The sequence below is a fragment of the Amphibalanus amphitrite genome, unplaced genomic scaffold (assembly GCF_019059575.1).
Source record: "Amphibalanus amphitrite isolate SeventyFive unplaced genomic scaffold, NRLGWU_Aamphi_draft 000153F_arrow, whole genome shotgun sequence".
NCBI classification, from domain to species: Eukaryota; Metazoa; Arthropoda; class Thecostraca; order Balanomorpha; family Balanidae; genus Amphibalanus; species Amphibalanus amphitrite.
In genome coordinates, this window is record NW_024881648.1 from 107533 (window position 1) to 119253 (window position 11721).

General features: G+C 61.9%; 1 protein-coding gene across 1 annotated transcript in view; it reads right to left on the reverse strand.

Moving 5' to 3' along the window:
* The window catches only part of LOC122383070 (fat-like cadherin-related tumor suppressor homolog), a 116170-nt gene extending 107005 nt beyond the window's left edge, over nucleotides 1-9165 (reverse strand). Inside the window, exons 1-3 of the mRNA XM_043369175.1 lie at nucleotides 9132-9165; nucleotides 8591-8761; nucleotides 125-3514 (exon numbers count right to left, since the gene is read on the reverse strand). Of these exons, the coding sequence (XP_043225110.1) occupies nucleotides 125-3514; nucleotides 8591-8761; nucleotides 9132-9165 (3595 nt within the window). The remainder of the gene's footprint in view (nucleotides 1-124; nucleotides 3515-8590; nucleotides 8762-9131) is intronic.
* Between the last annotated feature and the right edge of the window lie 2556 nt (nucleotides 9166-11721).

Below are 11721 nucleotides of genomic sequence, written 5' to 3' on the forward strand. Positions count from 1 at the left end.
GACGGTAAATCACACAGCGACCGGACCCAGTTTCACCTGTGATACTATCTGCCCGACCGGCGGCACACTCCCTCCTTAATCGGCGGCGCCGCCGGTACCCAGCCCGTCCGTCCCCAGAACTCACCGGTCTGGTTGATGGTGAAGTGGCCGAGCCCGTTGCCGCCGCGGATCGAGTAGGTCACCTCCGAGTTGGGTCCGTCCGGGTCGGCGTCCGTGGCTCTCACAGCCAGCACAAACGTGCCCGGCGGCAGGCCCTCGCGCACAGAGCCCGACACGGCCACGGCGCCGCGGAACGACGGCGCAAAGTAGTTCTCATTGACATCGACTACCTGCACGAACAGGTAGGCGACGGCCGTCAGCGGCGGCGACCCGTCGTCCCGCGCCTCGATCGTCACGTTGTAGCTCTGGCGGCGCTCAAAGTCGAGCGGCTCGAGCAGCCGCACGGCGCCCGAGCGCCGGTCGACGCCGAACCGGCCGTGTCCGCCGGTCACCACCCGGTACTGGACTGGCTCCTCGGCCTCTGGTCGGTCCGGATCGCGCGCCTCGAGCTGCGCCACCACGGCGCCAACGGGCAGGTCCTCACTGGCGCGCACTCTGTACACTGACCGCGAGAAACGCGGCGGGTTATCGTTCACGTCTAGCACGTCGATGTGGATGACGGCGTGTGAAGACAGCGGTCGGTCAGCAGCACCGTCCCGCGCCGCCACGCGCAGCTCGTAGCTGCTCTGACGTTCCCGGTCCAGGGCGCCCACCTGAGTGACCAGACCCGTCTCCGAGTTGACGGCAAAGTCGTCCGTGTCGGTCAGCAAGTGGTAGGACACGCGGCCGTTGGCACCCTCGTCAGGATCGGAGGCGTTCAGCTGGACCACCATCTGTCCAGCCTTGCGCGTCTCCGGGTAGAAGAAGGTGAACGAGTCCCTCTCCAATTTGGGCGCGTTATCGTTAACATCAAGGATGTGAACGATAAGCGGCAGGGCGGCACAGAGCTGGGGCTGGCCGCGGTCACACGCCGTCACGTTGAGCCGGTACGTCGGAGCCCTCTCCCGATCCAGCCGGCCGGCGATCGTGATCTTCCCCGTGTCCATATCGATGTCGAACACGGAGTCCTGGTCGCCCTCGGTGATGGCGAACACCAGCAGGCCGTTGAAGCCGAGGTCCTTGTCGTGGCCGATGACGCTGACCACGTCGGTGCCCAGTCGGGCGTCCTCGCTGACGTGCAGCTCGCCGTCGGGCCGCGCCGACAGCTGCGGCCGGTGGTAGTTGGTGCCGTACCGGCTCGAGGAGACCTCCGTGTACGGGTCCTCCTCTCTGTTGTTCCTCTCGGCTGTGGCCAGCAGCTCGCGGTAGCGACCCGCCACGCCCGTGTCCTTACACTCGAGCCGCACGCTGGCTCCATGCGGCGCACCGTCACCCACCAGCTGGAGCCGCAGCTGGGTCTCGTCTGAGAAGTGCTGGCCGTCGTTGGCCATCACGCCCAGTTTGCGCTGGTCGCTCGGCAGGTCGGTCAGGTCACAGGCGACACGCAGCGAGCCGCTCCGCTCGTCCAGCTCGAAGCAGCTGTCCTCGTTGCCAGACACGAGTCGGTAGCTGACCGCCGCTCCGTCGTCAAAGTCGATGGCCGACAGGACCATGATCTCGGTCCCGATGGCGGCGCGGCGCCACAGCCGTCCGTGGCAGTCCACCTTCTCAAACTGGGGTCGATTATCGTTGACGTTTCGCAGTCGAACGGTGACGGTCGTCTCGGTCTGCCAGCGGTACGGTTTGCCCCAGTCGGAGCAGCGCACTCGCAGAATGTACCGGCGCCGCTCTGTCTCATAGTCCAGCACCTGAGACGTGCTGATGGTTCCGTCAAAGTGGTTGATGATGAACGGCACTGGCTCCGTGTTGGCGATCGAGTACGAGAGGAAAGCGTTCTCGCTCTGGTCCCCGTCCTCACAAGTCACGCTCGTCACGTGATGGTCGGCCGGCTCGTTCTCATCCACGGCTGCCTGGGTGTTGGGCGTGACAAACCGCGGCGCGTTATCGTTCTCGTCAGTAACGGTGACAGTAACACGCGCCGAGCCCTGCCTCTGCCGGCCGCCGCTGCCCTGGTCCAGCGCCGACACCGTGAGCGCGTAGAACGCCTTGGTCGCCTTGGTCTCGGCGTCCAGCGGCCGGGCCAGTGAGAGCAGACCGGTGTCCGAGTTGATGGAGAACTCGCCGCCCTCGTTGCCGGCCGCGATGGCGTAGCGTACCTGGGCGTTCAGGCCGCTGTCCGAGTCGCTGGCCCGCAGTCGGACCAGCGGCGTGTGCGCCAGAGCCGACTCCGGCACGGTCACGTCGTACGCCTCGTGGGTGAACGCCGGCGCGTGGTCGTTGAAGTCGGTCACCCGTACTCGCACTGATAGACCCGACGAGCGCGGCGGAGTGCCCGCGTCGGTGGCGTTGAGGGTCAGGTTAAACCCGTGCGGAGCGCTCTCTCGATCCAGCGGCTCCGAGACACCGACCAGCCACTCTCCGACCGCCGAGCCGGGCAGCACGCGGAAGCGCCGCTGCGGGTCGCCGTCCACAATCCGCACACTGGCCACCCGGCCGTGCTCTCCCTCGTCCTGATCACTGGCGTGGATGATGGCGTACACGTCCATACTGGAGTGCTCCACCACCTCGGACAGGTGAGTCACCCGCATCACCGGGTCGAACAGGTTCACGGGCCGCACTCTGATCATGAGCGGCGCCTCGCCAGGCACGCCGGGACCGTCCTTGCGGCCGCGGTCGCGCGCCACGGCCGTCAGCTGAAACTCGGGCCGCTGCCGGTGGTTGAGGCGCCGTGCCAGCGTCAGGCGGCCTGTGCTGGGCTCCATGGCGAACTGCGGCTCGTCCTCCTTGAGGCTGTAGTAGACCATGCCGTTGATGCCGGCGTCGGCATCGTCGGCGTGCAGCTTTGTGACGAGCCCGTGCACGGGCAGGTCCTCAGGCACCTCCACGTCGTAGGAAACCTGGTCGAACCACGGGCTCAGGTCGTTCCTGTCCAGCACACGGACCAGTACCTCCGTGTAGGCCGGCTGGCGACCGCCGGGCCTCCTCCAGCCACGCGCCGCCGCCCGAACCTTCAGACGGAAGTGCGACTGACGCTCTCGGTTCAGCACATCTCCTCCGTTTGTGCGCGTTCGGACGCGGAGGAAGCAGAAGTCTCCAACCACCTGCTGCTGCACCTTGAAGAAGCTGTCCGGGTCGCCGTCGATTATCTTGAACCTAATCTCTGTGCCGAGTTGATCCTCCGGCACACGCAGCCCCATGGGTTCATCGCTGATGACGTACTCCTTTCCGACGTTATTCTCATAGATGGAGGCGTTATAGAAGGACTGAGTGAACTGCAGCGTCCATTCGTCGTCGGCCGCCGTGGCAGCGCCCAGCCGGCATCCAGCAGCCAGCAGCAGCAGCTGTGTTATTAGCCAGGGCGCCGGCCGTGGGCGCCGCGGCCGGGCGCCGGATGAGGGCGCCATGGACCCGGCAGCCGAGGGCGGCGCCTCGCTCCCTGCGAAAACACACAGGGGAACGGTCATTAGGACGTTAGCAGTGAGTATGTGGGTGCAGATGTACCGGGGCAGGCATGTCAGTCACACGCGGACATCAATAGGCGCCCGCGCACACTGCACAGCGCACATCATTAGGGGAAGCGGAGTCTCATGTTAATTAAACACCAGAGTGCGCTCCGATGCACAAACCAGCTATACCTCTCACAAACACCAGCCGACGGATCCGGTGGTAAAGCACACAACCTGACAGTCTCTACTGTCTCGTCCATACTTTCAGAAGCCTTTCTCAAACAGAGAACCATCTGTTCTCTCTCCGGGCGCCCGATAACGTGTGTGTGCCGAGGGAGCGTTCGTCGCCCGAGTCGACACTTCACTATACGGCCAAACATCGCCGTCAAACACGAGGAAACGGTCGCCGCCGTCTGGGCTCTGGCCGGCGGGCCGGCAGCGCCCACAGAGACCATCTGACAGCTCCCAGCAGAGCCGGCGGGCTTCGGCCGAGTGGCGACCATTACTCAGAGCCCGAGCGTCAGCCTTGCAGCGTCAGAAACACTGAGTCAGCAGCGCCGGCCGGGTCCCCTCCCTTTCCCTCCTGGACACGCGAGCTCCCCTCGCTCCAGCCGGCCGCTCGAGGTCGTCACATAACGGCACTACCGCCGTCCGGCGGTTCTCTCCCCTGCTCTCACCTCCCTCCGCCGCTCTGCGCGGCGCCTCGCTCCGAATCCCACCTCTCCACAGTTCACCGCACTGCACTGACACCTTCTCACACACTCTCACACTCTCACACGGCGCGCCGAGTCCGGTCACGGCGCGATGCGACCCCCCGCACTCCCCAACGGCCGCCGGACGCCGACTGGCTGACGCCGCCGCCGCCGCCGCCGCCGCCATCGCCGCCGGCCCGCCACCAGAGGGCGCTGATGACGCCAGACGGCATCAGAGCGCACGGAATCGGGACCGGCCGGCAGGCGAGTGGGGACGAACGAGGGGTCCAAATCAGGGATTACGAGGGATTCAGTTCGTTTCACAGGCTTATATAAGCCAAGGTAGGGTAAACTAAACACAGAATCCCGCAAATCGCACCCAGTGTGCTACCGAACAGAACACGAACCTGCCCGGCACATCGGCAGTTGTCCATGAATTTTGGACGAATGACGCACGAGCTGAGCTAAAGTGAAATTGGAGCAGACAAGACCTATTTTACAACCGTGACTTCATGCCAACTTAATCTTTCAGCATGTTACAACACAGGCTACCGCTGCTTCAGCCATCATTCTTCCTCCCCGTCCCGGTCTCGCGGCGGCAGTAACCGTGCGCTCGTCCTGTACACACGTTACGGACCGGCTCTGGACGGCCGCACCAGCCGGCCGGCCGGCCGCCGCCGCCGCCACAGGGGTGAGGGCTCGACCAGCTGTGCGGCGAAGCGGCCCGTGTGGACGGGAAGGCCGAACTAGCGGCGGCGGCAGTGGCCACGCGGCGGCAGCGGAGGCCAGCGACCATTCACTGGGTGTCACCAACATTCCGTCTCTGACGTCACCAGTCTGCCCGTATTACCTGTCATGACAAGACGCCACCAGCCCACTCTTATTACCTGTCATGACACATGTGATCGAAAAGGTCCACTGCACCTGATGGAGGCTGATTTGGAGGGATGGTTAGTCGGGCACTGAAAGGGGCGGGTCCTGGCGATACAAGGGGGCTCGTGGATGTGTCAGGGGTCATGACACGAGGTCATGGTCTTGCGAATTCGGTCGGAGGCCGGGACAATAGCCGGGTTCCCGCAAGTCATCTTGTTGTGGTAGACATTCACAGTGATGGCTGATCTAAAGAGATAATTACCTGTCAGCTCCTAAAATAACAGCATTTATTAAGGATCATTTCGACTCGCAGATTGTTCGCCCTTGGCGCATGCGAAGAGGACGTAATTTAACGCGCAGATAAATTTTGAATGCTCAGTTTCCATTCAAAATAACGGACGAGAATATCTTCATTGACGGCGTGTTATGAGGATTGGGAGTTGGAATCACCAATACAGATAGTGAAGCTAGCCAATGAGGAAGTGCATTGTTGAAGTTTCACGAACCCGCTAGCCAAATCCAATACCAAATCCACTGATACAACTTATTCGTGTTGTGCACATAGCAACATCACTGGCAACTTCTAATGACAATTAGCCGACCGTGCAGACCCGGTTAGGAAATTCCAAGTCGGCCCACGAGTCCGCCGAAAAGCCGCTGCTTTAGCTTGTCGAACGAAGCACAGTGAAAAACTCGCCGGGCACACGCCATCAGGACACGGACGGCGGTCAGGCGCTGTACATTTGAAACGTACCGCCGACAGTTTGCCACAATAATAGATCCATCAGACGTCCATCCAGCGGCCTCGGCCGGCGATGTGAATCGATTAGTCTGAATGGCATCAGCGATGGCATCGGCATTGTCGGCCCGTCCTGAGGAAGACACGGCCACAAAACGAAATGATGCATCCACGGGTCAGGTGAACGCCCTCCCTCGGCGGCCGGGCGTTATTACTTAGCGTGGCCATGTTGAGCCGATAAGTCAGCATTTCATATGCCGACGGTTCGTGATCGATGTACCATTACCGAGGTGTGCAGGGCTATGAGAATTTCCGGGTGCTTTCGTTGAATGGCTGTTCAGTTTCCTTTGATATTGCACGGTGTCTGAGTGTTTTCCAATATAAATTCAACAGCATCCTCGACAATAGGTGAGTCTTTGGAGTTTGGCCATCTAGAAACTCTAATACTCAATGACGCTATTTCTGTACCTCCGAATGTTTGAACGCTCCGACGAAAAATGACGCCGCTGTTCCCCAAAAGTTTGTCTCGCTTCACCGAAGACGCAACAATCTATACCCCATCTCAGCCCGACGCCCCGCCAGAGCGAGCACGATACCAACTTTGTAGCCACTAGCTGTCGACTGGAAGCCGGTGGCTTAGCGCCGCGCCGGCCGCCGCTCCGACCGCCTCCCGTCGCCGGCGGGGCGGTGCGTGTCGCTCAACTGTAAGCCTCCTCCCAGACGGCGGTCCCTGCGGCCGACCCCGACCGTCAGACACGGCCCGCCGCGGGTCAGATGAGAGCCGCCCGACGCTGTTCCCAGGAGGGCCTCCGCCCCTGGCCGGGGCAGGCCGGCAGTGTGGCGGTCCATCCCAGCCACCTGGTGGACCGGTCCGCCGCGCTGCACCCACCGACAGAATACCTGATGAAGACGCGAGGAACGGGCCCGCCGGGATGGGGCCGCCGGCCGCCCCTCACAAGGTCGTCACCGACCGACCGACCGCTCCCAGCCAGCGACTCGCCGCCCGGAATCTGACGAGATTACCATAGCTGGCAGAGAGCCGACTCTACCACGCTGAGAGCTCAATAAACATACCGTCATACACCGGCGGGCCGACCCAAAAACGGAGATCAGAGTCGGAAAATGAGATGTCGGCACAACTGACAGCATCGACAGTATGTCTGTCGGTACTTCCAAGTTCCACGCACCCATGCAGCGCTCGTTCGTGTAGGTACTAAGCGGACTTCGCGTGCCACCCATACAATGCACACAGGAACCAGCGTCGATACGCTGTCGGCCAGTGTCCCGCACGGATACGGTAAGGTGCGTGATGGCCTAGACAGCGCTTATCCGGTATCGTGACGGTCCGTCACCGCTGTCGGCCAGGTCAGTGACACGGGGCGGGGAGGGGAGGTGGGGGACAAATGGGGATGGAAGGCGGACTCCGACAGGCGGGAGACGTGGAAAGAGAGACTTCCGAGTCCCGAAATACTGCTTACCAAGCCCAGCGAAACAAGTGACATAGCGGCTGATTTAGACATCCAATGACTGCGAAAACAAGCTGGAAACCGTACCTGGTTACCAAATAGCATAATCGATTATGATTTCGGAGTCACTGCGACCCCCCCCCCCCCCACACACACACACACACACTGACCCTGAAGGTCACGTCCGGTCCGACCTGACCCCTGGTCGATACCGTGTCCGTCGGTCGGTCGGTTGGCCTGTCGGTACCTGTTCCGGGCGCACCGTGCAGTATTTATGAGCCCACCATTCACTATGCCGCAGTCGGCGCAGTGTTATTCAGTCGGGCAGCCGTGTTTAGGCGCACCAGAAACAATTCCCAGGAATGTGACCGCGCCGCGGCGGGGCACAGTGCCGGCCCACAGCCGCGGCGGGGCACAGTGCGGGCCCACAGCCGCGGCGGCACACAGAGACCGACTCCCAAACAGCCGTCCCCGGCGCCGAGAGCCGCGTCACATCAACAGACACGGAATATGCCGACCGTCCCACCTCATCAACACCGAGAACTAGCGAGCAGAGCGGGATCAGCGCTACATAAAACCACCTCACAACGGGTCGGCGTGATTCCCTCTCTCGTCCCTCCTTTCAGAGCCGGCAGCGGACCTGCACGAGACCGTAAATTCAGTGGTCGGTCGCCTCTATGGGCACGACCGGGCGACGAACCGACACCTCAGTCGAGTTCCCACGGCAGCGCCTGAGGAGGAGGTTCCCAGCTTGTCCATTTCCTGTGGAGAATATCCGGCCGACAGGCTGCTCTCGCTACCATTTTCCGACACCGAGCGTGTCATATGATTTTCCCGGCAGCCCCAGGCAACTGCACGAGCTGTCTGCTGCCGCTGAGAAACTCATAGACAGCATGCAATGTGAGGCGAACGTGGTGCAGTTCTCGGGGACCGCAATGCAAGTGTGATAAGTCGTGCGGGAGTTCAACTACCTCTCTCATCGGTGCATCATTATCACTTTTTCATTCACAGTTCTCTCTCTCTCTCTCTCTCTCTCTCTCTCTCTCTCTCTCTCTCTCTCTCTCTCTCTCTCTCTCTCTCTCTCTCTCTCTCCCCGCGCGACCGCACAGCAGCATCCATCGCTGTGTGCCTTGCGGTACAGCATACCTACAGGCGTTACTACTAGCGACATCTATCGTCGGAACGTTAAAACACAGCCCCACTCTCCCCTTGGTAACAGGTTTCCGCTTCTCGTCGGTCCAGTATCAACAGTCTCCGATACTGATCTACATAGGAACACCACTCCTACGATCTGACACCTCTCCAGAAGGCGCCGGCAGCCGACGGCCGCGCCCGGCCGTGTTATTTCAGCCGCCCCCGAGGCACCCGGCCGGTCGCGGCACAATGCTTTTTGTGGGCGGCTGTCGGAGGGCGGGCCGGCCCCGGGCGGGGGCGGGTGCGGGGGCGGCCGACTGTCGCCCGGACCGCCTGCAGTGACCGACAGCGGGGCACCGGATACACGGCGGGCGCGGCTAATAGCTCACGGCGAGACGCCCCGGGGCAGCGCGGCGCGACAAGGAACAACGCACACGGAGCAACAGGGAATACAGGAATAGCGGCGCTATTGGGAACATACGGTGACGATGCAAGGCGGGGGAGAAAGGGGAGAAATGAAACACAGTGGCTTGAAATTACAGTGCTTTGGCTGAAATACGACTTGAGGCTATTGATTTAATTCATGCCTAACTGTTATGCAAAATTTATGCTGTTGAAATGCACGGAGATGTTTTCACCTCGCACGGGACTTTCTCACACACATGCACCATACCTCTCACTCAAGTCACTTCCACCCACACACCTCGACACACGTCACCCAGCGCCTTCCCCGTCATTGTTAGCGTCAGCGGCGTGGCCTACCACCGGAAGCGGCCCAGCCACACGGGCACGTTCTGTCGACCGGCGCCGGCGCCAGACCCGGCGGCTGTGTGTGCGTGTGTGTCCGCCTGTGTGTACTGTGTATGTCGGGTCGTGTCCGCGTGTTTGTGTTTGTGTTGCGACTGGCGTGGCGGAGGGGGAGGGGGAGGGGGCGGAAGGGGAGAGCCAGACACCCAGTCTGTGCGGGGATGGTGTCGACGAGAGGGCGAGGGGATGGGGCATCTGGGTCCGACAGACCAATCCAGATCCGAGTCTGGTCCGCCACAACCAGACGCCGCGTCGTCCAGTCGACCGGGCCGGATCCCGGCAATGTTCCGGTGCAGACAACCAGAGAGCCCACCGATCCAAAACGATCACACACCATCCGATGGGAGTGGCGTGCTCACCAGACCTCACGAGCACGATCACAACCTCGATCGGGCCGACGGGCGCGTCCAAGCGCCATTAAAACAAGGAGGGAGCGCAGCACTGCGGCACGAGCCGCGGCTCAGCGTCCGTTTAACAAGCGCCGAACTGGGCCGGGGCGGGTGAAACGCCCGAGCGCTGTTGATAGCTGATCGGACTCGTGAGGAAAGCATCACGACGTGCTGCGAGCGCTGGGAATATCACGCACGGTTTGGAGGGAGGGAGGGAGGGAGGGAGGAAGAGAGAGAGAGAGAGAGAGAGAGAGAGAGAGAGAGAGAGAGAGAGAGAGAGAGAGAGAGAGAGAGAGAGAGACGGAGAGAGAGGGACGAGATCGGATGAAACAGTGCCGCCGTCCAATCACCGTCCGTCGTCCACCGTCCGTCGTTCGTTCCCAGGCCGGAATTGGGCTGTCCCAATCATCGCCGCAGCGCCGCCGCCGCCCTCCCTTGTCACTGCCGTCATCAACGTCATCGTCATCATCGCCCTGCTGTCTCGCCGTCATCGCCGTCACTACCGCCCCGCTGTCTCTGTCCTTAGCTCGTCACCGTTAGAAGTCACCACGCCTCAGCCGCCCACTGTCGTGTCATTCCGTCATCACCGTCATCACTGTCACCGTCACAGGCGTCTAGACCACACCACCGTCATCATCATCGGACGGGTCCCGGCGTCAGCCACCTCACCCGCTCCCATCCCGTCCCACCGCTCACCGTTACTGGGTCTCGTCACCCGTCGGTAACAGCGGCCGTCACTCGGTTCGTCTCTGATTACCGAGCGCGTGCGGCGCGCCGCCTCTCCCCAGAGGGCGTCGAACTGCACGCCGAGCCGTCACCTGACACCTGACCCGTTCGCCGACTGACGGACTCGACACCGGAGCCGACGACAGGCCGACGGCGTCGAACCGGACCGGCTCGACGGCGGACGGAGAGGGGGAGAGACGAATGCCAGCCTTTAGGTGGCTCGAGTTCTGCTCTGAAGTTGATGTGTGTATTTTTGGCCCAAATCTCTGAAGGTCTCCCGTTCGATAAAGTCAGTGAAGCCGGGCGCGGCTGAAGCGGGGAGCGGCCGACCGTCACAGTCGAGGGGGTGCGATAAGTTTACCAGCCGCGATCAACACTGCCCAGCCGCCCGGGTGGCGCTCCGTTCCGGTCCCTGCCGCTGCTCCCGCTCCGTCTGTCTCGCCGCCGCTGCACTGCCGTCTCTGTGTGCAGCCTGGAGACGAGGGCTGACCAAGGGCGCACTGTTACCCTGACGGAAAACACACCGTCGGCCGTACACAGACGCGCCCCGCCCGCTAGCAGCTGAGCACAAATAGACGAGTTACATGTTTGAGCAGCGCTATGCTGGCGCTATCCTCTGGCTCTCCGCTCCGTCTCTGTGATCCGCTGCCGCAGGAGTTCCGAACAAAAGAAATGTCAGTCTAGAGCTAAAGCCGTGAGTTCCGACAGTCTGCTGGCGATAATCGAATCAAGCAAACAAAGACCCATAAGACAAGCGAAAGCCAGATCGGATCCTCTGGCAAAATATCGCGATCATACAGAAACGTTCCTGAAACGACGACAAAACTTCTTCAGAAGCATCGATAAACGGTTCAGGTTTGTACGATGCCGTGACATTGCAATCAGGGCATACAATCGGAGATATACCCACCGGCTGAGGTCGGACGGGCGGCAGTGGAGGGAGCGGATCAGACACCCTCAGACTAGCATCAGACCGATATCAGCACCGCGCCGCACCGAGCCGGGCCGGCAGCGCGGCTCCCCGACGGCCGGCGCGGCGTGTCCTATTTATCAGCAGTAATGGGCCGACGACGAACGCTCCGTAAACAGACGTCCAGACGGGGGGACGCCGCTCTCATCTGAACACCGCCTCCTCTCGCAATCGCGCTGAGCGGGGAGGGGGCAGGGGATGAAGGGGTGAAATACGCCGGCCGTGCATCACAGGCCGGCAGACAGATGCGAGCGGCATCCAGCGCCGAGCTCAGGGCCGTGGCGATCGGACGGGAGACGCGCGGGACTGATTCACGGCACCCAGGTGCCAGTCGGCGCCACGCATAAAACCATCTCTGATTTCATAACGTGATGTCGAGCTCGACGGCGCAGGTACCCGGA